This window comes from Acomys minous (assembly GCF_964271855.1).
Source record: "Acomys minous genome assembly, chromosome: 13".
NCBI classification, from domain to species: Eukaryota; Metazoa; Chordata; class Mammalia; order Rodentia; family Muridae; genus Acomys; species Acomys minous.
In genome coordinates this window covers 16,515,146-16,539,411 of record NC_140495.1, presented here as the reverse complement: position 1 = coordinate 16,539,411, position 24,266 = coordinate 16,515,146, and the positions used below count along the sequence as shown (strand labels likewise).

At 51.7% G+C, this 24,266-nt stretch overlaps 2 protein-coding genes across 6 annotated transcripts in view; both read right to left on the bottom strand.

Moving 5' to 3' along the window:
• Positions 1-9,019: 9,019 nt before the first annotated feature.
• On the bottom strand, positions 9,020-20,968 carry GRM2 (glutamate metabotropic receptor 2). Of its 2 annotated transcripts, none has more exons than XM_084754810.1 (6): positions 20,865-20,968; positions 18,473-19,053; positions 14,976-15,813; positions 11,765-12,840; positions 10,126-10,306; positions 9,020-9,891 (listed from the first exon to the last, which is right to left on the bottom strand). In XM_084754810.1, the coding sequence occupies exons 2-6, from the start codon at positions 18,920-18,922 to the stop codon at positions 9,818-9,820; spliced, it is 2,619 nt and encodes an 872-aa protein (XP_084610936.1). In that variant the 5' UTR covers positions 18,923-19,053; positions 20,865-20,968; the 3' UTR covers positions 9,020-9,817. The 2 variants fall into 2 exon arrangements, with proteins under 2 accessions (XP_084610936.1, XP_084610937.1); XM_084754811.1 differs by lacking the exon at positions 20,865-20,968 and adding an exon at positions 20,639-20,729.
• A 2,410-nt stretch (positions 20,969-23,378) lies between these two features.
• Positions 23,379-24,266, bottom strand: part of TEX264 (testis expressed 264, ER-phagy receptor) — a 29,661-nt gene continuing 28,773 nt past the window's right edge. For all 4 annotated transcript variants that reach the window (XM_084752747.1, XM_084752745.1, XM_084752746.1 and 1 more), the window contains exon 6: positions 23,379-23,945. In XM_084752747.1, coding sequence (XP_084608873.1) covers positions 23,665-23,945 — 281 coding nt within the window. In that variant the 3' untranslated portion in view covers positions 23,379-23,664. The remainder of the gene's footprint in view (positions 23,946-24,266) is intronic.

Sequence of the window (24,266 nt, the reverse complement as noted above, 5' to 3'; positions counted from 1 at the left end):
GCAAATCTCCTATGCTATTCAACTCTTCTTTGCTGTGACAAAAATGGAATAAACAACCCAAAAGTCCTGGCCATGATGATACAGCAAGTTAAGTTCGAGTCCATCTCAGGCTCCACAGAACACTGTCCCGAAAACAAAGCAAAACAGAAACATACGCAGCAATCTCTGATGTGCGTAGGCTTAACAACAGAGCATCAAAGTACATGAGGCAAAAGCTGAGGGACCGGCCAGGGAAAAGATGAATCCACAGTATTAGACTCCAGGGCTTAAACACTCATCTATCCAGGAGAGCCAGAACCAGGAGTGAAAAGGGCAGAGTGAACTCAACAGCTTATCAACCGAATGTAATCAGCCAGAAGCCTCCGCCAGTACAGCTAAGCTAGAGAAAAGACATGAAGGGCTTTGGAAGCAGGAAGGAAGAAAAAGAACAGTCTCTGCTTGCAGGCAATGCCATCTTATATACAAAACCCCCCAAAACAGCCAACCAAAAAAAAACCCTGGGAGACTTATAAACGGGTGCAGTAAAGTTTTGCAGGCTACTGTATGGAGGGAGGGTGCCCTGCCTGTGGTGTATAGCCCCCCCCCCCCACTGAGCACAGGATGAGCTGGCCAGTGGGCAGGGTGTCCCTCTCCTCCACTGCCACTCCCTGAGTGCTCAGTGAAGAAAATAGACTTCCTCCACAGGCAAGAGTGTGCAAGTGTCTCCACATCTCTTCTGGGAGCTCCGAGCACGCTTCTGAAGTCAACATATGAGCGTTTCTAGTCGCTAACGGTGAATTCCTGCCCAAAGCCCGCTGCACTATCATACCACATGTATTTAGGGAGAAGTTTTCAAATATGTATTCATGTTCATGTTATATGTACGTGTGAGATTTCCTGAGTGTGTGCATAGGCATCCCAGTGCGCCTGTACCTGACTGTTGACCAAAAGAGGGAGTTGGACAGTTTCGAGTCACCATGTGGGTGCTGGGAACCGATGTGGGTCTTCTGAAAGAAAAGTAAGTGTTCTAAAGCCACTAGGCCATCTCTCCAACTCCTAGGATTAATTTGGTTTTTAATTCTAGGCATATTGGTGTTTTGCCTGCATGTAGGTCTTATATACCACGTGGCCTCCTACTACCCTCAGAGGCTAAAAGAGGGCATCAGATTCCCTGAAAATGGAGTTACAGATAGTTTTGAGGTGCCATGTGGAGACTGGGATTTGAACCCAGGTCCTCTGGAAGAGCAGCCAGTGCTCCTAATCACCGAGCCAACTTTCCAGCCTCGCTAGGAGTACTTTTAATCAAAGAAGTTGAAGACCAATACATTGAAAACCATAAAACATTGATCAAAGAGATTTCTGACAGAAAGGGAAAGATAATCCAAGCCATGGTCAATAATTTAAAAGAATTCATATTAAAATACCCTCCCGAGCGGAAATAGTCCACAGGTGCAGTGCTACTCCCTACACGGGCCAGGCCGTTCCCACAGACTCAGGAAAGGAACATTCTAAACCTCACAGGAAACTACAAAAGACCCTGAACTCCCAAGGTTATCTTGATCAAAAAGAACAAAGCTAGAGGCATCACAGTGCCTGAATTTAAAAATCTTTCAGGCGAGAGAAATCACAACAGTATGGTACCAGCATAAAAGCACAAATAGTCGAACAGAATAGAGGCCTCAAAATACATTTGCATAGCAAGAAAGCAAATGACTTGATTCCCTTTAAAATTTTTAAAATTTATTTGGTGTGTGTGTGTGTGTATATGAGGGGTGGGTGGGTGGGAGAGAGAGAGAGAGAGAGAGAGAGAGAGAGAGAGAGAGAGAGAGAGGAGAGAGGGAGAGAGAGAGGAGAGGGAGGAGAGAGAGAGAGAGAGAGAGAGAGAGAGAGAGAGAGAGAGAGAGGAGAGGGAGGAGAGAGAGACAGAGAGAGAGAGAGAGAGAGAGAGAGAGAGAGAGAGAAGGAGGGAGGGAGGGAGGGAGGGAGGGAGCCCATGCATGGGTAAGATGACCATGCTCATGGCCTGACGTTGATGCTGAGTGGCCTTCCTCTTCCTCTGTCATTCTCCAACCTGTTTTCTGAGACAGCGTCTCTCACTGAACTTAGAACTCATTGATGCAGAGAGACCAGCTGGCCAGCAGCCCACAGGGGTCCTCCTGTCTCTGCCTCCCCAGCACTGAGATTACAGCTAGGCACTAACGTACCTAGCTTTTTACAGGAGTGCCAGGGATCTGAACTCAGGTCCTTGTGTTAGCTCAGCAACCACTTCACCAACTGAACCAACCCCCTCAAATAACTTGATTTTTAAAACGAGCAAAGGCCATGACTAGATAGTTCCCAGACGAAAGCGTAACAGGCAGGCTGGGGAGATGGCTCAGCCGTTAAAGGCTAGGCTCGCAACCCAAACATAGCCATCTATAGTGAAAACGTAACCACTACCAAACTTCACTAATCATCAAGGAAATGCAAACGAAAACCAGAGTTACTGCCTCATACATGTTAGAGTGGCGCATAAAAGCGTAATGAGAGCCAGTGAGGGAGAGGTTAACAGATTCCTCATACACTGTTGGTGGGAACACTGCTGTGGAAAAATGGAACCATATATAGATTCAGCAATATAACATCTCAGAGTATACCCAAGGGAAATAAAATTAGCACATCGAAGAGCTATCTGAAGGCCAGGAATGGTGGCACACATCTGTGATCCTAGCATTCGAGAAGCTGAGACAGGAGGATCTCTGTGAGTTCGAGGGCAGCCAGAGTGACAGTGAGATCCTGTTTTTGAGAAAGGAAGGAAGGAAGGAAGGAGAAGAAAAGAAGAAAGAAAAACCAAAACCAACCAAACAAAAGAATAAGAGAAGGTAGGCGGGAGGAGGCTCCCGATCCTGCGTTGTGTTCACTGAAGCACTATTTACAAGATAGGAAATTAACCTAACTACCTACAAATGAATAGTAAATGTGCTTTTCCAGTGAGATGTTTATAGACAATAGGCTGCTATTCAGCCACAAGCAGGAACGAGATTCTGCTGTTTGTTACAATGGAGATGAGCCTGGTGCACATCTAAATGCAAGGGACTAGTCAGACAAAGAGGACCACGGCAGGACCTCATCTGTAAGTGGAATCTAAAACAGGGAAAGCAAATAGAAGCAGAAGACGTGGTGATGCTTGTCTGTAAGCCTGGCACTTGGGAGGTGGAGCCAGGAGGAGCCAGAGCTTAAAGTCAACCTTGGCTGCACAGCAAGTTTAGGCCAGCTTGGGCAACAGGAGATCCAGTCTCAAAGACAAAGCAAAGCAAGACAAAACAAAATAAAAAGTCTTTTAAAAAAATCTCCAAGAAGCAGAGTAAAATGGTTACAGCCAGGGCTTGGGGCTGGCAGTAGGGGGAGGAGAAACTGTTGTTTAAAGTGTAGGCAGGGGGGCTGGAGAGTTGGCTCAGAGGTTAAGAGCACTGACTGCTCTTCCAAAGGTCCTGAGTTCAATTCCCAGCAACCACATGGTGGCTCATAGCTATCTATATTGTGATCTGGTGCCCTCTTCTAGCCTGCAGGTGTACACGCAAACAGAACATTGTATACATAATAAATAAATCTTTAAAAATAAATAAATAAAAACAAAGTGTAGGCAGTTTCGGTTTGAGCATGTTATAGTCGATGAGAATGTATCATCCCTTCCAAGACTGCTGAGAGAGGTCTTCCAAACCTCACACACAGGAGGATAATTATGTGGTGTGTTGAAACATAGTTGAAGTGGTAATTTTTTGTCATTTATAATTTACCACAATTTCAAGAATCAATTGTGCATTAACGCACTAGCAGAAAACAACTGGAAAAAGTGTGATGGCCGTGGAACCGCTACAGTGGGAACTAGAAAATAGCACTGGAGTTAAGGCCGAAATAAAGAAGCCGGCATGCCAAGCCCGGAAACTGAATGACAGTACTGTTAAGATTACCGTTGTCTATAAATTCATTTCCCCTCCCCCCCCCCAAAGTTGGAAGGGCTGGTGTGAAAATTTATGTTGAAATGGAAAGACCTGGAAAGACCAAAGGAGTCTTGGGCAGAGAAAGGAGAAAGCCAAAGAGCCTGAGCCTTCCTCATCTGGAGACTTACTCTAAAGCTGTAGGATTTTGACACAGTGATGTCTCTTGGGATAAACATGTAAACCATCGAGACACAACAGAGTCTGCCCGAGCCACGTGAGGCACCTCAGTCAGCAAACGCTGGAGGAACTGAGGATTTGTGCCACTGAGACTAACATTGACTCCCACCTCGTGACATACCAAGAGACTAATTCATGAAAGACCAAAACCATGAAGGGAAATGAATAAGAAAAAAAAAAAACTCTCCAGTCTCTCGAAGGAATCAGAAGAGGAGTGGCAGTGTGAAGACGGAAGCCCCTTCCTCCACAGTGGTGATGTCCCAGCCTGCCTCACTCCCACGGTTGACTGTGGCAGCACTGCCAAAATGACAGGCCGGGGGGGCCCCAGGACCTGTGCCCTGTGTGTGTGGACCTGAGAGTATCAGGGCACCCCCAGTGTGCCCCTGAAGGTGAGTCATTCCTTCAAGACAGCAAGAAGGTTGACAACGAGTCAAACTCCGGAGACTGAAGGAATGTTTACCATCAAATGTCACACCAGCTCTTTTCTTAGGCTTAGAGGGCTCCTTCTGGGAGGGAAACATCTTTTGTGGTGAAGAAATGTATGTAAAGTTCAAGAATTCCTTCCAATTTTACTTCAGATTCATTTTCTTCAATTAGAGTCAAGTAAAATTACATCTACTAAAAAAAATAGACATATGGCATGATCCCATTTTTATGAGAGTATTTCTATCTCTCCTATCTGTAAAAATGCATAGAAATATGTCTAGCATGCTGTACCAGAAATGTTAATGACGGTTATATTTGAATCATGAAACTTGAGGTAATACTTTAATTTTCTTTTTTGTACTTTTATGCAAGGCTTAAACTGTTTACATGGAGCATATACTGGAAAAAAGTGGGTTTTCTTTAAAAAAAAAAAAAAAGCAACCCTAGGAATGGTGGAGCATCCTTTAATCCTAGCACTTAGGAGAGAGAGAGGTAGGCAGATCTCTGAGTTCAAGACTAGCCTGGCCTACATAGAGAATTCCAGGACAGTCAGGGCTACATAATGAGATGCTGTCTCCATCATCATCATCATCATCATCATCATCATCATCATCCCCATGCCATCACCACCACCATTACCACCACTGTCACCACCATCATCATCCCCATCCATCACAACCATCTTCACCACCACCATCACCATCATCATCATCATCACCACCATCATCTCTGTTGAGACTTGGGGTGGAGACAGTTTCAGAGGGTTTTGAGGCCCTTGGCAAAACCTCTTTTCCCTTCCCGCCCGTGAGCTTCCCACTAGCAGAGGAGGCAAGACAGGTTAGTTGGAATGGGACAGCATGGGGAAGGTGTGTGCACCTGAGTGCCACTCAGGGACATGTTCTCCCAGGACGCTGGGGGTGGAAGGGTTTGGATCTTATCCCTGACTCCATGTCATTCTCTCTGGCCCTCATGCCTTTGCCCAGCACATCGTCACACCCCTCCTTGGATAGAAATGGTGCCTTAAGGCTACGCTCCTGGACAGGGGTAGAATGTGGGGGAAGCATCCATCATCAGAACTGCCCTTGTGATGCACCCATCCCCCTACTCTGCCATACCAAGACTCGGGGTACTAGAGATGCCTGAGTCACTGTTCCACAAGTTCCACGACTTACGGTTTGGTACGATACATGTCCACAAGATAGAATGAAGGGCCTCCCTGCTGTTGTCACAGGACCAGAGCAAGGGTCGGATACAGGAGAGATGTAGAGCTGGGAGGGTCTTTGAACAAAGCCATCAGTGAAACACCGACACACGCAAACTCTGGCTCTTGGAGATGCAATGGTGCCATTCAGGCGGTCAGCTCACCATGGTGGACAATTCCGGGGATGAATCACAAACGTTTGGTATATGTCGTCCTCAGACCCCAGAATGAACAGGCTACATTGAGGACTCCGTGTTGAGCATAAACAAACCCATCAGAGCCCTGTGCTCCTGTCCTTTTTCAAAGAGAGATGCCAAGCTCTGCGGGAGGTGGGATGTGGGATGTAGCATTGGAGACATAAACCCAGGCCACTGAGGACTGGAAGTGGGACTTGGAGTGAGAGATGGCAAGGCGTGGTCTTCCTAATCTGTGGTAAGAGTTGGCGGGCAAACACCAGGCTTCACTGCCCCGGGCTAGGGAGATAGTTTGGCCAGGGAAGTGTTAGTGACGCAAGCATGTAGGTCTGTGTTCCTTAGCCCAGGCAACAAGCCAGTGTGGTGGCTGCACTTGTAATCCCAGCAGTAGGAGCACTGAGCCAGGCAGGTCCTGGGACTCACCAGCCTATTGTCAGTGATTTTTTTTTTTTAGGTTAAGTTGTCCCACCCCCCAAACAAGATGGACACTTCCTGAGGAATGACATCTAAAGTGACTTATGACCTCAGCACGCATGTACACGTGCGTGCTCTCACATGCACGCACAAAGATTCACTGCCGCAATACTACAGGGTGGGGAGGGGGTGGCCACCGACTATAATCACAAAGCCTGTACCCACCAGCGCAGGGGAAGAAGGGTGTAGTGGGCACGTGAGAGAACTGGGCCCTAGGAATTCTCCACCTATTTCTTGTGTTTTTCTCCAGATTCCTAGACCTCTGGCTCTTCTTCCCTTTAGATGGTGGCACCAACAGACAGATTCTCCACCATAAGGTAGCCTTTGCTTAGCTGTGTGCCCAGGCCTAATATATATCAGGACTAATTACCATTAAAACCAATATTATTTTTTATTTTATTGCTTTAAAAGGAAAACCCCTGAGTGATACCAACAAGGGCACTCAGCTTTCCCGGGAGTTCAGAGTGAAATGGAATCCACTGTCGATGGAGGATGGCAGGAAGACTCAGGAAAAGTAACAACAACAACAACAACAAATGTTGGAAACCGAGATCGCTGCTCCCAGCACCATGGTGGCTGTTCCCTGGGAATGGGCCTGCGTTCTCTGGGACTAGCACCTCTATTCTGGCTGTTCTAAATGTCTCAGCATTATGAACAGATGAAAATACAAGAGTCCTAGATTAAATGAGAAAAAGTTATTTTGTCTAAAAAACAAAGACTTTTACTATAGGTATTTTGCAAACACGGTGTGGGACATATATCTATACTTGAAAGAAAGAAAGAAAGAAAGAAAGAAAGAAAGAAAGAAAGAAAGAAAGAGAGAGAAAGAAAGAAAGAAAGAAAGAAAAAAAGAGGAAATGTTTTCTGTTTATGACCTCCACAGCTAGCTGAAAAGACCATTTTTCTATCGTGTTAGCTGAGAAGAAGCCATCCCTGAAGTTTTCTTTTTCTCTTCTTTTGTTGTGTTTGTTTTTCAAGACAGTGTTTCTCTGTGTAGCCTTGGCTGTCCTGGACTAGTTTTATAGACCAGGCTGGCCTCGAACTCACAGTGATCCGCCTGCCTCTGCCTCCCGAGTGTTGGGATTATAGAGGTGTGCAACGCCACGCCTGGCTTGAAGTTTTTTGTTTTTGTTTTTTTTTATCTTTGTTTCTACTTTTCTGCTTGTTTTATTAAATTTGTTTATTCATTCACTTTACATCCAGATGGCAGCCCCCTCCCTCCTCTTCTTCTGGCCCCACCCTCCTGTGTTTCTACTTTAAAAAATTGTTAACCCACATTTTCCGGAGACTCACCAGCCCACTGATGCAAATTAGTTCACTTGAAAAAATAAATGTCTCTGGCTGGTTTTCTCACCCAGGACTTTGTCCCTGTGAGCTACCGATGCCCTGCCTGGAGTAGCCCTGTTCTTCCAGCCCAGCGCCCTCTAGGCACTGGGAGGCTGCTGAGGCCTGCCCAGGGAGCAGAAGCTGGGCCTTGGAGCCCTCTACTGGTTAGTTTCAGATGGCAAATATGGGAGACGCCTGATGAATGCCAAAAGCTCTCCACAGACTCTTTTCTGGTGACATCCACAGATGGCCTCTCCAGCCCCACCCCTTCCTTGTGGGCCCCTTTCTGGTTTCGTGTGCACCTGTGAACAGGCAACATCCACTCCCATGCCTGCTAGTGTTTCCCTTTTGTATCAAATACTCACCTTGGCTCTGGCTTGTCCGAATTCCAGTCAGCCAGTCAGGAAAGGTCCACTGTCAGTGCGCCCCTTCTCACCCTGTCCTGTAGGTGGATCAGTGAGGGAAACCATCTCCTAGAGGACCAGATCACTCTAGAGGGTGCTGGCCATCCATCAGTGGCTCCTTTCAGGGAGAACAGTTGACCCCTCTCAGCCTCCATACCAAGGCCTTGGTGGCTGCACTGGGCACAGCCCAGAATCTACACACAAATAGTGTGACAAATAGTGAAAAATAGTGGAACTCTGAAGGAAATTCCCCAAGTCAGAAGGTTTTTTTGTTGTTGTTGTTTTGTTTGTTTTAATAATGGGGCCGGTGAGATGGCTCAACGGTTAAGAGTACTAGCTGCTTTTCCTGAGGATTGGGGTTTAATTCCCAGCACCCACAGGGCAACTCACAACCATCGGTAACTCCAGTCCCAGGGGATCTGACACCCTCTTCTGGCCTCTGTGGGCACTGCATGCATGTGGTACAGAAGACCTACATGCACACCTTTAATCCCAGCACTTGGGAGGCAGTGGCAGGTGGATCTCTATGAGTTTAAAGCCAGCCTGGACCACATAGTGAGTTCCAGGTCAACCAAGGGCTACACAGGAAGTAGAGAGACCTTGGCTCTAACCAATCCCTGCCAGCAAAAAACAATGACAAACAAAAAAGAAATCCTATATAGAGGCAAAGTACCATGTACACACACACACACACACACACACACACACACACACACACACACACACACACACACACACTTCACAACAAAAGACACGGGCTGGAGATGGAGCTCAGTTAGTAGCATGCTGCCTTGCATAACACACACAACCCCCCCCCACACACACACACATAAGAACCAAGGAGAGGCCAGGCGTGGTGGCGCACGCCTTTAATCCCAGCACTTGGGAGGCAGAGGCAGGTGGATCGCTGTGAGTTTGAGGCCAGCCTGGTCTACAAAGCGAGTCTAGGACAGCCAAGGCTACACAGAGAAACCCTGTCTCAAAAAACAAAACAAAACAAACAAACAGAACCAAGCAGCGGGATGCACCCCTATCCCAGGCCTTGGGAGGTGGAGGCAGGCAGGCCAGAAGTTTAAAAGTCATCCTCGGCTACACAGCAAGTTTGAGTCCAGCTTGGTATACATGAGAACCTGTCTATAAAAAAAAATTTTTTTTAAAAAAATGTTTAAATAAAGACACTTTATTTACAGATAATACAAAATAAACCACAGGACAAAACTACTGGGTAAGGATGGGAGGGGACGATCCCCATAGTAACCATCCACTCTGTCCCAGAGTAACTTATAAAAAAATTAAAAAGGCCTGGGCCAGGGGCTGCACCGGAAGCACCTTTGCATGGGGTTGGGTCTGCTGTCCTCAGCCACATTGCTCTAGAGCACAGTAGACACGACTCTCTCCCTTCTGAGTCCCAGGCCTGGAGAATAACGAGGCATAGCTACAAGGACAGTTAGTGGCCATTGCAGAGGCTCCCCAGCTAAGGACTCTGCCTTCTGACCTAAAGGGCTGGGGAATCCAGTAGGTGGGGAAGTGACTCTGGGGGCAGGCATGGGGTGGGCATTATTGCAGTGCTCCAGCCAACTTCCTCCTGGCCATGGTGGAAGAGGGTCTACACTGGGTTCGGGAGCAGCCATGTCAGGGCAGGAGTGTGGGGAATCTTCAAAGCGACGATGTTGTCGAGTCTACCACCTCACGGCCGTTGCAGACAGTGGGAACAAACTGGGATCCAGACCCTAGGGAAAGGTAGCCAGAGGTTGGGACTGACCCCCAAGAGGCCGCAAGAGAAGTAGGATCCTCTATAGGGGACCATCCGCCCATGCCTCTCTCTTTGTCCAGTGTCATCTTGAGAGTATCCCGTTCCTGGAGAAGGACTCTCAGCATCCTGGGGAATGGACTTCATGCCTGAGAGCTGGGTAGGAGAGGGGACCCCACCCTCCCCCGGGCAGAGGAGGGTATAAGATGCTAACCTTGACCAAGGTTGGCGCTGGCCCTGGGAGCAGCACTGCCAAAGCGGCTGGTAGGTGTCCGGTGGCTCACCACGTTCTTCTGTGGCTGGAAAAGGATGATGTGCAGCTTGGGTGCAAAGAGGCAGCCGAGCACCACAGAGCCACTGAGGCTGACTGACACGCACATGGTAGTGGTCTGCACCTGTGAGAGGAGAGTGAACAGAGCATGCGCAGGTCACAGAGGATATTCCAAATGCCTGGGGTAGGAGGTGGGGGTGGCGGTCTCTGACCGCTGCCTAAGCTGAGGCAGGGAAAGATGCTTAAGTATCCACTGAAGAGTCCTTTGGGCAAGCCTCAGAGAAAGACGCCCACAATCCCAGCGTCAGTCCTGGTTAATTATTTTCTGAAGCACACCAGAATCCCGGCTGTGCTGTGAACTTGAAAGGGTGCTTGTGCGCATGAAGGTGTATGCATGCAAGGGGTGTGGGTACGGAGTACATCTGTGTAGATGCACGCATATCAGTGTGGGTGCGTTGTGCGGTCGTGAGTATGCAGAGAGGAGTGTGGGCAAGTATTTGTGGCTGGGAGGGGATGTATGTGTGGGCAGGATGTGTGCATGTTCTAGGTGCTCCAGGATGTGTGCGCACACACTTGTAGATGCATAAGGGGCTGTGTGTGCATCTTCAAGTATTCCGGCATGTGTGTTTATACACAGGTGCGTGCATGCACGGTTGACCACTGTGTATCTCTGGTGAGTCTTTAGCTGCCTATGACTGGCATGCAAATGCAAATCATATGCAAATGAAGGCTGAGTCAGAGCCGATTGCCTCCCCAGCCTTGGCCTCCACTACCCAAGCAGGTGGCCCAGCAGGTGCATGCAGAGCAGCCAAGCCCAGCAATTTCCCCCGCCCCCAGCAGCTCACTACCACACCTCTGTCTTTGGGAAAGGACCCACAGCGGGGCTTTGGACAGTTTTCCTGTTCCTTTCATCAGCCATCAGTTTAGAGCCTGCTCTGGACTCCCTGGCTCAGTGACTGGAGTATGGGGCTAACTCTACGTCATCACTTAAGCTGGAGAGCTGGGGCATTTGAGTCACGAGGATCAACCAAGATGATCCTCTTCTTCGGAGCTCAGCTCACCCTCCTCTCTTCTCCTCAGAGAGACCTCCCCGCCATCTCATCTGAAGAAGCTGTTGCCTGTCGGAGCTGAGGACACCCCCTTGAGACTCTCAGTGCCAGGTGGAACCGTCTGCTTGAAAGCCACCAACTGGAGCACAGTTGTCACCTACTGTAGTTTTTCCTCAGCCCTCTTCCCCTCCCCTTGCTGCTCTTCACTCATCGACCGTCCCGTCCTCCGTCTCCAAACGACCCTCCACTAGAATAACAACGTCCAGCCTCCATACTCTGGGACGTATTAATCCAACTCCAACTTCTCCCGGGTTAAGGGATGGCATCAGTCCCCTGACACCGCCCCCCGCGACCTCCCCCCCCCCCCCCCGCTCAAGTTCCCACCTCCCGGGACATTTCTCCCTTAAACCTTTCATTGGGGGGGGGTCCATTTGATGTCTTGGAACTTTGGACTTAGCAGTAGATGAAGTGAGAGAGGAGGCAAGCGTGGGTCCAGTGTCCCACCCGCTCCTACTTTTGTAAAAGACACTCACCCGGTAATCACTGGAGGTGACGTAGAAGATGGGAAGGAATGCCAGCCAGATGATGCAGGTGGTGTACATGGTGAAGCCGATGAACTTGGCTTCATTGAAGTTCTCCGGGCACTTCCGGGTCTTGAAGGCGTAGAGCGTGCAGAGAGCGATGAGGAGCACGTTGTAGGCCAGTGAGCCGAGCATGCTGGCGTCCCGGTGGTTACAGCGCAACGTCACTACTTCCCGCCGTTCGGGGGCCGTTTCCTTGCCTATGCCCGGTGCCTCCACCACCAGCCAGGCAGCCACGATGAGCAGCTGGCCTGAGATAAGTGCCAGGCAGATGGCCACCTGTGAGGCGGGACTGATGAAGCGCGGCCGCTGGGCACCCTCCCGGGCCCCGCCAAAGATGCGAGCGATGCGGTTGGTCTTGGTGAGGAGGGCTGAGTAGCAGACGGAGAAGGCGGTGCCTAACCCGAGGCGCCGTAAGGTACACACGGCCGTGGACGGCTTGGCGATGAAGATGAAAGTCATACAGTAGCAGAGGAGGACACCTCCCAGCAGAATGTAGCAAAGCTCCCGACCAGAGGCCTTCACCACAGGTGTGGCATTATGTCTCACAAAGACACCCAACACAAAGAGGGTGGCGAGGGCACCTAAGCAGGCAATGGTGACGGGTCCCACTGCCCAGGCATCACCCCAGTGGATGTACTCCTGGGGCAGCTCAAAGCAGCCAGTCAGACTGGCATTAGGCCAGTAGCCCAGACCACAGTCAGCACAGGTGAATTCATCCAGCCGGTACTCATAGGGCTGACAGGGGATGCAGAGCCAGCAGCAGACCTCACCCGGCTGCACGCTCTTCACCTCATTCTGAAGGCAGGGCTCACTACAGCGAGAGGCAGGAAGAGGACCAGCTAACGGGGAGGCCCACGGGATGAGGCTAGTGTCCAGGGTCAGACCTTCTGCCCAGTAGCCTACCTTCTGGTAGCGATAGCGCCCACTGCCTGCCCGCAGATAGGTAAAGATGTTGTAGCGGCCAATGCCGTCACCAAAGCGGTCAAAGCGGACCTCGTTGTGTGTATCCGCTGGGCGGAAGGGGGCTGGGGATGGAGGAGAGGAGGAAGAGAAGGTTAGACTGGTGAGTTACTCTGATGTGACCTCAACCTTCACGCTCAGAGGGAACCTGAATCCCAGAGCACAGGCTACCTCGCTCCAACACTGAAGTCCATTTTATTTTATTTTATTTTTAAAGATTTATTTATTTTAAAAAATAAAAAAAAAAAATTAAAAAAGATTTACTCATTTATTTTATGTATATGAGTGCTCTATCTGCATATACATCTGTATGTCAGAAGAGGGCATCAGATTATATTATAGATGGTTGTGAGCCACCATGTTGTGGTTGCTGGGAATTGAACTCAGGATCTTTGGAAGAGCAGCCAGTGCTCTTAACCTCTGAGCCATCTCTCCAGGCCCAAAGCCCATTTTATTTTAACCCCAGCTACTTTTCTAAAAGAAACTATGACCGTAGACTCCAACATCAAACCTCAGTCTCTCCTACCCTAAGCCCCAACTGTGCTTGTACCAACCCCGTTAGGCCTTAATCTTTAAACTTGAACTTTATAACAACATACAACAGAGCTCTCTCCCAAAAAACTTAACAGAGACCCCAAAGTCAAAGCCGGCCACAACAGTTCACTATACTCACCCCAGCACAGGTCAGGCCTAACTGGTCCACTTGAACCAGAGCCTTCCGCAGGATGGCCACTGCCACTCTCTATCCCTTGACTTCCTGTCATCTAGCCAGGCTCAGGAGCCAGGACTACAGCCACCCCAGGCCCCAGTGAGAAACTGGGGTTCCAGCCAGGTGCTGAAGGTGAGTGAGGGTTCCAGCCAGGAGCAGAAGGTGAGCGAGCAATGCTGCCTAGATTCCAATCTCTGTCCACCTGGCCCCTATTCCTTCTACTTAGACTCCGAGTTCTCACAAATCTAACTCTACCCAACCAAGCCCAGCAAGCTACAAATGGCTTTTCTCCAACGTCAAGTCCATGAGACCCCAGACTTTAGCTTTAACACCATGCCTGATCCAATCATAGCTCTGGGGCCAATCTTAGTGGAACTACATTCAACACAGGTTCTACGGCTAAAGAGCTAGCTAACCCCACACCAGAGGAAAAAAATATGTATGTTTCGCTTTTGAGAGTTTCTCACTCTGTAGCCCAGGTTATCCCTGAGTTCACAGTCATCCTCTTACATGAGCCCCCTCATTCTGGGATTATAGGCATGAGGCACTATACTTAGCAAAAACAAAACAAAACATTTATTTTAATCATTCAGTTATGGGCTTGTGAGAGGGCTCGGGCACTTGCTGTCAAGCCTAATGAGCCAAGTTGGATTCCTGGGACATGAATGATCATTTAACCCAACAGGAAGATGAGTGAAGGTTACTTGAAAGTTCTATGCCATTTTGGATAAGGGATCAACACCCTCCTCACACTTTGGTACCCACAAAGGTCCTAGACATACCCTCCCCATCACCAGGATGCTGAGGACAACTTTCCCTGTCTGTGACTGACTCTACGCTCGGTCAGGACTGGCAGCTTCCCCTACAGCACGCCCAAAGAGTCTTTCCTGAAGCCAAGCATGGCGGTTCTAAGGCTCTTGCTCTTCTTAAAGCAGGTAATTTGATTTTTGCTTTGAGAGCACTTGGGCTACTCTGAAGATGAGGACAAGTGTGGCGGTGCACACCTGTAGTTGCAGCACTCGGGAGGCTGAGGCAGGAGAACTGCCATGAGAATTGTATCCTGGGCTACAAGCCTAGGCGACATAGTATGACCTACATGGGTTAAAAGCCCCTTCAAGCTTAATAAGAGAAGTTTCCCCTAAACCATAGGGGAGTCTTCCTTGTGGCTCACCCTCAACCTACCCTGACTGTGACTCTCGCTCTGCCTGAGAATTGCTTGGGTTCCCCTGGCCAGATAAGAGCCAAAAACAAGAGGGTAACGTCCAAGCGGTAGCCAGGGATCCTGGAGGCAGGACCAGTCCAGATTCCCCTTTCTGGAAGAGTCTCAGAAAGTGAAACCTCAGCTCTCTTGCCACCTGGGGTCCTCTGGTTGTGGTCCTTCTGTCCTGACCGACATAGTCCCTGACTGTCCTTGCGTTACATCCCGTTTTCTTAACCAAGTAATAAAACCCGAAGGCCAGCAGGTTAGCGGGCACTGGCCAGCATCATTACCATCAAACTTGACATTGAGCACGAAGTCTTTGTAGAGGCGGCGCCCGTTGACAGGCCTCATGGCGTCACAGAGGCGGGTGGTGTTGGGGCAGAGGGCACGGTGCATGTTATGCAGAGCGTGGGCCATGGCATACACTGCGTTGACCACAAACATGATCTTAGACTCCTGTTCAAAGGGCACAGCCCGCAGAGAGTGGGCCGCACAGTCCCGCTGCCGGAAGCTGCAGTGAAACCTTTCCTCCCAGAACTCACGGAACCAAGGGTTCCGACTGTTGTTCCAGGGATCCAAGCTCTGGAAGTAGGAGGCAAAGTCACTAATGGGGTAGGAGGCCAGCTCAATGGTGATGGCCCCCTCGGCAGCCCCTTCACTGCCCGCCACCACGCTCTCCAGGGCCCCCCAGCCGTCGCTGGCCACCCAGGTGAAGCTGGCGTTGAGGCGCTGGGTGGCCGCAAGCAGCTCTCGGGCATCCTCGGACCGGGTAAAGAGCACAGCGACACGGGCGCTGGGCTTCTGCAGCAGGGCTCGCACCACACCCTCGAAGGCTGCACGGCTCATGGCACGGCCCACCTTCTCCGAAGTAGCCACGCAGATGTTGCGTGCCCGAGCCTCCAGCTCAAAGGCCTCAATGCCTGTTTCACCGTAGTCGCCCTCGGATGCCACCGTAGACACGTACGTCCAGTTGAAAAAGCGGAGGATCTCAGCCATGGCCTTGGCCTGGAAGAAGTCTGGGGGCACAGTGCGAGCGAAGTAATCATAGCGGGACTTGTCACTCAGCTTGGCACTGGTGGAGGCATAGCTGATCTGTGGGATCTGGAACAGCCGCAGGAGATTGGCCACCTGGGCAAAAGTAGGGAGCGTAAAGGTCAGAGACCAGAGGAAGCAAGCACTAGTGTCAGGCGCATTCCCCCCATACCTATGGAACCTGGGGACCTAGTACCCACAGGTCAGTTCTGAGGGTCCCTGTCTAAAAACCTTGAATTTGAACTTGATGTGTCTTCTGCCTGGGGATAGAGGGTCTCTCCTCCCCTATGTCTTGAGTGTGTGTGTGTGGGGGGGGGTCAGGGGAGCCCAGTGGGGATGAGCTGCACCTGAACCAGATACAAGGCAGGGGAACCAAGGAAGGCCTGGAGCGCAGAGAGATTGGCACGTAGCTGCACCAGCTTAGAGAAGCATAAGAAAGCATGTGGGATAGTCAGAGATGCCAATCTCAGCCAGGTGTGGTGGCACAGGCCCGTAATGAAGCACTCAGGGAGGCAGAGGCAGAGGTAGAGGTAGGGGGATCGCTGTGAGTTTGAGGCCAGCCTAGTCTACCACGTGAGTCCAGGACAGCCAAGGCTACACAGACAGAAACCCTGTCTCAAACAAAAGCAAAAACAAAAGGTGCCAATCTCTCTCTGTTTGGGTGCAGGTGGCTCTTCTTTAGTGCTCATTTTCATGGGAGGTTGGTGGAATGTCACCCCAGGAAGAAAGGCCTAGATGCAAGGGTCCCATGGCCCTGGAAGCCCAAGCTGGTCTCCACTGGTTGCCTAAGCCTGAAATGAACCAGGCTCCCCACTCTACTACTGACTGCCTAACACCCCACTTCTTAGCCCTGGGTCCCTATGGCTATGAGAATGGGGTTCATCCGAGAGGTTGGAGGGTGGTGGGTAAATAAAAGTGCAGGTCCTACAGGAGATGCCTAAGACCCTGTACTTGGGATATAGTTCTCCCGTGGTCTCGCAAACTATCTATCTTCTCACACATTTTCTTCCTCCGTGCCCCTCTAACAGAAATCTCCCTGAGCCTTGGGTCCTCGTGCTGGAACCACAAGGTGCTGAGCAGTTGAAAATGATCCATGTGAAGGCTCCAGTGTCTAGCATGTGGGAGCTGACAGGAATATGTGCGAGATAGAGGGGATGGAATGAGAGCGACTTATTAACAGGCCAGGAGAAAAAAACAAAACAAAACAAAACAAAACCAAAAAACCAAAAAACCACCAGACTCTGAAGGTTGGTCCCACTAGAGAAGGAGGTGGCTTTGGATGGCAAAGTGACTATCCTTCCAGAGACAAGCATGGGGCCTGTAGAAAACTGGGTGAGAGGGAGTTGCTGGTAAAGCACCCTAGATTCTCCTGAAGACAGACATAGGAGGCTACCCACACATCCCTGTCAAAGCCAGGGCTACAGATACAGATCCCGGCGTAGCCACGCCTACCTAAGCAGCCACCTAACCACCTCCAGTGGCAAGACAGATAATTTAGCTTCCACCTGCACCCCGTGGCTCCTGATTTGGTTTCATCTCTCCTAAAGCATCATCCCAGGTCAGCGGTCTAAGTCCCACTTCGGTGGCAATGACCTCTGCCAGTCTCCTAAGGAGACTGAGGCCCTTACCAAGAACCGCTTTCCCCCACCCCCGCTCCTGCCTCCTCTCCCCACCCAAGTTCTGCTCTCTGCACCTATACTAGACACAGACAGGAGAGGACCTGGGCGAGAGGGGACCCAGTCAGGAAGGGAGAAGATCCCACCTAGGCCAAAGCAGCCATGTGAGCCCAGGGTGCAGTCCAGACAACACAGAGGGAAGTCACTGGATCCACAGCTGGAGCCTAGCAGGCAGGGCACCCTCTGCTGACCCCTCGTGGAAGAACAGGCGGCGGCGGCGGCGGCGGCGGTGCCCCTCGCCTTCTCCCTCCCTCAGATTCTGCATCACCTGAAGATCGCGGGGTACCCTCCCCATCTACACTCTCACCCAACTTCTCTCCCTCCTGGGTTCCCCCACTTTGTTCCTTTGGCTGTCCCTGGCTTGCATCTGTCTTTTCTGTCAAATCCAGACAGAAATGATCTGACAGGCTAGGTTGAGAGCCCTGACTTCGTGCTCTGTGCTACCCGCGTTGATTTATGAGCTGCTTCGCTCTGGAGCTGTTTCCTTGTCTCTGACATGGGGCAACACTGACAGCAGCTCACACTGACTATGCCCTTATAACCTGCCAGGCTCCGTGATACATGCTCATTATCTCATTAAATTTCTACTACGAAACCTAAAAGTAGAAAGTGTTAATAATCCTGTTTTATAAAGAGGAAGCTGGGGCGTAGAAAAAGAAAGGAAGAAAGAAAGAAAGAAAGAAAGAAAGAAAGAAAGAAAGAGCGAACCTGCCCATAGTCGTGCAGTTTGTACAATGGGGAGCCAGAATTCAGTACTGAAGGCTGATTTCAGAGGCTGCTTCATAAGCTTTGGGGGACATTTAATATCGTGTGTGTGTGTGTGTGTGTGTGTGTGTGTGTGTGTGTGTGTGTAACAGGATGGTTCTGTTTTCTCTCCTTTCCCCTGAGAAGACTCTCATATTCTCTAGCAACCAGCCCTATTATATGGCCAGGGGACTTTCTTGCCCTTTTAGCAGAAACTACTGAAAGAAAGATGCCCCTCCCACTGCACCCATCCAGGGAGTCCCTACTCATCGGGAATGTTGGTCCCCCCTTTCCACCCTCCCTTCCTAATACCCATTGGAGTGGCTTCCACATACCTGGATGGAGACATCACTGTAGGAGCCACCAATGACACCGGTGATGGCTGTGGGAGCATCGCTATGGGTGGCATAGGAGCCGTCAGGACAGATGTGGCGTGAGCCATCAGCACCACGACTGAGTGAGGCACGCACGAAGTCCAGCGCCTGCTCGAGGGCGTGCGTATCCTTGGAGCAGCTGTCCAGGATGTGTGCACCCAAGCGCACACCAGGCAGCAGGTGGGGGTCACGGTTGATGCGGTCCAGTGCAAAAAGCATGGCCTCTAGGCGCTGTATGCCACGGTGCTCGTTAACAGGACCACACTCCTCTGCTGGGCCTCCCTTCTGGTGCACTGGGAACAGCCCACCCAGCACCAGGTCCCCCTCCAGGGTCAGAACCTTCTTGGCTGGGCCCTCAGCCACAGCACCCCACAGCAGCAGCAGTGGGAGAAACCCAAGCAGTGATCCCATGGCCCCAAAAAGGATGGTTAGGTCCAGCAGACCAGGGTCTTCAAGGGATGAGGACAGAAGCAGCAAAGGCAAAGAGAGAAGGAAACAGGGGCCAGGAAAAGGACAGACAGGAAGAGAGAAGGGGCCAGCTCCTGCAGAGAGATAGAGAGACAGACACAGGGAAGAGTGGAACCAGAGAACACCCGCCCCCTTTTATTTCCAGCTTCCCCTCTGGCTCTGTTCCTCCCCGCAGCCCCTTCCCAGGGACTCAGGAGTCATGAGGCAGGTGATGTCACTAACTCAGCTGAGAAGCTCCTGGGCTACCCCCATAGGTTTGTCTCTCAGCTTTGCCCTAATCTTGGCTAGAGATAGGTTCTGTGCCCCTCAGATGGGCCTCAGCAGAGGGCAGGGAGGATGGGAGTGAGGGCCCAGGCAGAGAGCGGGAGGAGATCCAGCCATTGCCAAATCCCACACAAACCAAAGGGCCTATACAAACCCACCCAGGAGATCAATCCTGTAGTAGCTGAGGCCAAGGCAGTGACACACTCAGGGGTCTGGGCTTGGATTTCCAGAGTGGGGGGCATTGGAAGGCCCACCACAGGGAGGAAGCGTCTCTATGGGATAGTTTCCAGCCCAAGAGAAACTAAAACCCAGGTGAACACACCCAGGGTCCTAGACTCTGGTTTTTTTTTTTTTTTTAATTTTTAAAGGGACAGCCCCCAAAGTCTCCTGGTTGAGAAAGGAATGGAGACCCTCGTCCCAGTGAGACAGCAAGGTGGAGGGACTGGCCCCAGAGAAGGTACCGTATAATTAAAGGTCGTCAGTCAGCAGAGTAAATAGGTACAGGATATATATTGTGTGTCACAGATGGGCGACAGCTAATCTGGTGAGACCTCTGAACGGAGCCGAGTTGTGGACGCCCTAGCTTTAGGTAGGAAGCTGGAGACCTAGTGTCTGTTTCTCTTCACTCACTTCAAGCCCGGCAGTCATTTCCAGCCTTCCCTTTCTCAGCCTTTGACCGACCTCAGAGGCCCCCTCCCGTCCCCTTTACCCTGCACCATACCATCTGTACCTAATCGCCCAGCCCTACCCAGGCAGGCTCTTGAGATCATGCAGACTGGGAGAGGGAGGCATCTTTCCTCAGGATTGAGAAGGAAACTACAGCTAAAGAGGACAGCAACTAGTTCAAGGACCATCCCCCGCCCCCGTCCTGGCCACAGAGACTAAGGCTTCTCACAGGACTAGTTTCCTGCTGGTGTCAGGGCAGGGCAGGAGGACCCCAAAGAAGCAGCTCAGGCAGCCAAATAGGAGAGAGAATCAGAGGTGAAGACTAACACAGATGGGGCAGAAACCCAGGGGAGGCCCTAATGGAAGCTGAGGCAGGGAAGCGGGGCAGAACCAGGGAGTCCAGCAGCGGAGGGGGCAGAACCACAGAAATCTGACGAGAGGGCAAGCGAGCCTGAGAGGCTGAAACAAAGACAGAGGCACAGACAGAAAGAAGGACCGGAGGACGCTGGAGCAGGAGGAACTGGAAAGCGCGGTGCAGGGCGTGCGTTCTCTTGGGAAGAAAGGTGGGGTGCCCGGGACGGTCTTCCCGCTTCCCGGAGCTCCCAGAAAGCGCTGTCTGGACGCCTCGGCCCGGGTGCTCCAGAACTCGAGGACCCGCGGGGCCCCCGGGATGGTGGGGTCAGGGCTAAAAAGGTTGGCGGTGACCGCGGCACCACAGGCTAACCCTACCTGGCGCGCCCAGCTCTGGCGCGGGGCTCCGGGTTCCCGCTTGCTGGCTCTCTCGCTGGCTCTGGCGCTCTCCGCACGCCCGCCCTGCCGCTTTCAATAGCCGCCTGCCCCGCCCCCGGCCCCGGCCCGCCCCCAGCCCCTCCTCCGTTCCTCAGGACTCCTGGTCCAACCCCCACCCCACCCCACCCCCGCCCCAATTCGGCCTGCCCCTCCCGCTTTGCCGGACCTCTCCGGGGTTCCTAAGCACAGTGCCTCCAGCAGCCTCACGCAGATTCCGCTCTTGACAGGTCCGCAGGGCCTGGAGCTGTCCACCGTGTGGTGCTGAATCCCCAGGCGCTCCCACTCAGCGCTGGAGCAGGTGCCTCTCAGCCCCCTCTGCCCCTTAGTCAGACTGGAACAGGGTGTGAGGCACTGGCCTGGGAAGGTCACTGAGCTCGCAGAATGAGCATAGTGTTATGGGTTCATATATGCCACAGAGTAAGAGGTGGACCCTGGGGTTGAGAGCGAGCACTAGGTAAAGAGATACCTAGAAAGGTGGAGTGCTTGGCTGCTTGTCCCAAGTCTGCCTGTTTTCCCATCCATTCTCTCCACTTAGTGACTGCAGCTCAGTCTACACAGTAAGTAGACAGGCCCCATGTGAGAGCTAAGGCCTGAGTCACTAGGAAGAAAAGATTAGGAGGGGGAGGTCAGAGGATGGGGCCTCCCCTTCCTTCCCGCAGATGACCTTTAAAGCTACTGCCCCTCCCCCATAAATCTCCACTCCTATGAGCAAAGGGCTTCTATGTTAGAGGTATCAGGCCATGGGGTTAGAGGGGCTTCAGGGCAAAGGACCTGCTGAGCCGGGGGTTAGGGGTTAGAAGGGCAGCGAGTGGGGAGTTAGAAGGAAGGGGAGGTGGCTGAGGAAAGGCTCCAGGAATCGGCTGCTGCGTGGGAGGGCTCGGGAGCCGGAGCCTGAGCAGGAGCCTGAGCAGAGGGAGGACAGCTCTGAGAAGATGCTCTTGACTCTTCCCTCCCACAGCAGGATGGGGAAGGACACCCCTGGGCAGGGGGTGGTGGATATGCTCTGTAGTGCCAGACTGTGCTGAAGGATGTGGGGAGGTCCGTGCTCAGCTCTGGTCCTTCAGCCCCAGCATTCATAGACCCTAATAAGCCCCTAGGGCATAGCATCCCCACCCCAAGGCCCGAGCACTGACCTGTGTTCCACAGGTGTCAGTGGAAGCAAGGTCATCTCAGATATGTGCGTGCCATGCCATGCCCAGGCCCCTTGGGTACCTCCTACATGGGCATGTGGCATTTGGGGGAGGGCGATGACAAAAATAGGCCTTTTCCCTGGACACAGAAACAGGATGCCCCATTGCTCTGTAAAGACCACAGCTTTTAAACAAAACAGACACACATCAAAAGCCCAAACAGACAAGCCCAACTGCTAATGGGAGACAAGGTGGCAGCAGGATGAGGGTTCGGAGCTGTCAGACAAGGCTGGGGGAGACAGACACATTGTCCTCCAGATCAGGCTCTGCCACCGGCTGCTCTTACCCTGTGGCTGGCTCAGAGCGACTGCTCCCTGGGGCGAGTGAGTGATGGGCCAGGCTTCTGGAGCAGAGGGGTTGACAGCAGGAGGTGCTGAGGTGAGAAACTACACAGAGATCCCAGCCATTCTTCGAGCCCACTCGCCAAGGCTGCCTCACCAAAAATACAGGATTTTGTACACAGATGTTGATGTCCACAGAAGCAGCACAAGAGGCCGGTCACATGGTCTGCAGGAAGCAAGCTGTACTATATCCCACTACAGCACAGGTGCAGGACACTCAGCTATGCAGCCACTGCTCCTGGCTGGACACACAAGGACATACTTCACCAAACAGGCATAGCTGTACACATGTACACAGATTTTATTTTATATATATATATAAATGCAGCCATAACTATGCATGTGAACACCCCAAAACCTGTTTACATACACATAAACATACAACTGCACACATGGACTTGGCCACATAGCCACACCAGTGGATACATGGGCTTGGACACACAGCCACACAAGCATGCCCACCCCAACACTGCTGTAATCATAGACACACAGCTACACCCACAGCTTTATACATGGAGACACAGTAAAACACTTTACACATAAGCACACACCATACACACAGAGACACACAGCCACACCTGCTGTCTGTATACCAAACCCACATAAATGCTTCCATGTAGCTAGCTTCACATATCCCTGTAAATGTAATCACATAAACAAATAACAGCATCAGCATCATATGCAAATACCCCAACAGCCATCCACACACATACGCAGCCAAGCCCAACCAGTCACATCCTGAAGCTCACATGGACACGGCCTCACCCATGGTCTCCATGCACACACCCTCCCGGGGAACAAAGGCACTGGCAGGCCCACCAGGGATGTCTTCACCTGCTGGGGAGGTCCCAGCATGAGCACAGGCACACTTAAGCTACAGACACAGAGGCATTTGTCTTGCTGTGAGTTCTCTACTCCTGAGACCTGGAGGGCACTCCTTGCTCCGCTATCCAGCAGCAAGGAGAGCCCCTGGGGCTGCTGCACTGCAGGAGCGACTCTCAGCTGCTGTGATGAAGCAGGGAACGAAGAGTCTCCACATCCCTCTGGTCAGAGTGTTCAGCCATGTCCTTTTCAGGTTTGGGAGCTGCTGCCCATCCCCAGTCTATCCAGAGACTCCCCAAGATACAACAAACAAATGCACAACTTGGATCCAGGTGAAACAAGAAAGTAATTCACTTTATTCTGTTATTCTGGGTTCTGGAGGCTCCAATATGAGTCTGCAAAAAGTCAGCAGCCCATGAGGCTGGTGAGGATAACAGTCTCTGGCTCCTTCGGCCCTGGGAGCCAGAAGGACAGTGAGGAGGTTTAGGCTTAGGGTAGGAGAACTCAGGCTCCTGGTACTCCCAGCCCAAGCTAGGCAGGTTAAGGAAAAGGAGGGCTGGAGAGTTTGCTCAGTTCCTTAGCAAATGCACCACAGCGGGCTGAGGGCTTGTGGCTACTCCTCACCCCTCTCAGGGGTGCTGAGCTCCCGAGTAGGCCCCAGAGGCTTGGCTTCAGGGCTCAGCCGGGGTTCCCCCAAGGGTCCCTCGCCCTCCAGGTCCAGCTCCTCAAAGGATGAGCCGCTGGCACCCGATTCACTGTAGCTGTGCTCGCTGCGGTTATCGCCGTCATCCCAGCCACGGTTGCTTGCCCCAGGAGAAAGTGTGGTGGCTGAAGTCTCCCGGCTACCAGGGCGAGCCTCCAGGCTTACAGAACTTGTATCACTTGTGTCCGCTCCTGTGTCCAGGAGAAGGGAGCACTGGTTAGCCAACTACCACGTATTACCAACTGTACCTTCTCTTCAGGGCCAGGACAAGGAACTGAGCACGCACATCCTCATGAATAATACAGCCACCCTGGCTCAAGAGGCCCATTCCAGCCGCCCCCTGCCCTCTGCCCTCTGCCCTCCGCCCTGGCTGGGGCTGCACTGATAGAGCCAAGGGAATTTTCAGGGTGGAAGAGAGCGCAGGAGAGAGGAGCAGCTGGCTAAGCACTTCTCTCCTTACCCTAAATTAGCTCCCGTCCCTGCACTTTCACAAAGCCACTGACCCCCTACCC

Bases quoted from the DNA above. Each gene is read 5' to 3' on its own strand.
- GRM2 (XM_084754810.1), bottom strand. From the start codon at position 18,922: ATGGGATCACTGCTTGGGTTTCTCCCACTGCTGCTGCTGTGGGGTGCT. The intron at 12,841-14,975 runs GTAATGATGCTG...CTCCATCCCCAG, and splicing joins GCTCAATGTCAAGTTTGATG to CCCCCTTCCGCCCAGCGGAT. The intron at 9,892-10,125 runs GTTAGCATCTTA...ACCTTTCCCTAG, and splicing joins CAGCGCCAACCTTGGTCAAG to GGTCTGGATCCCAGTTTGTT.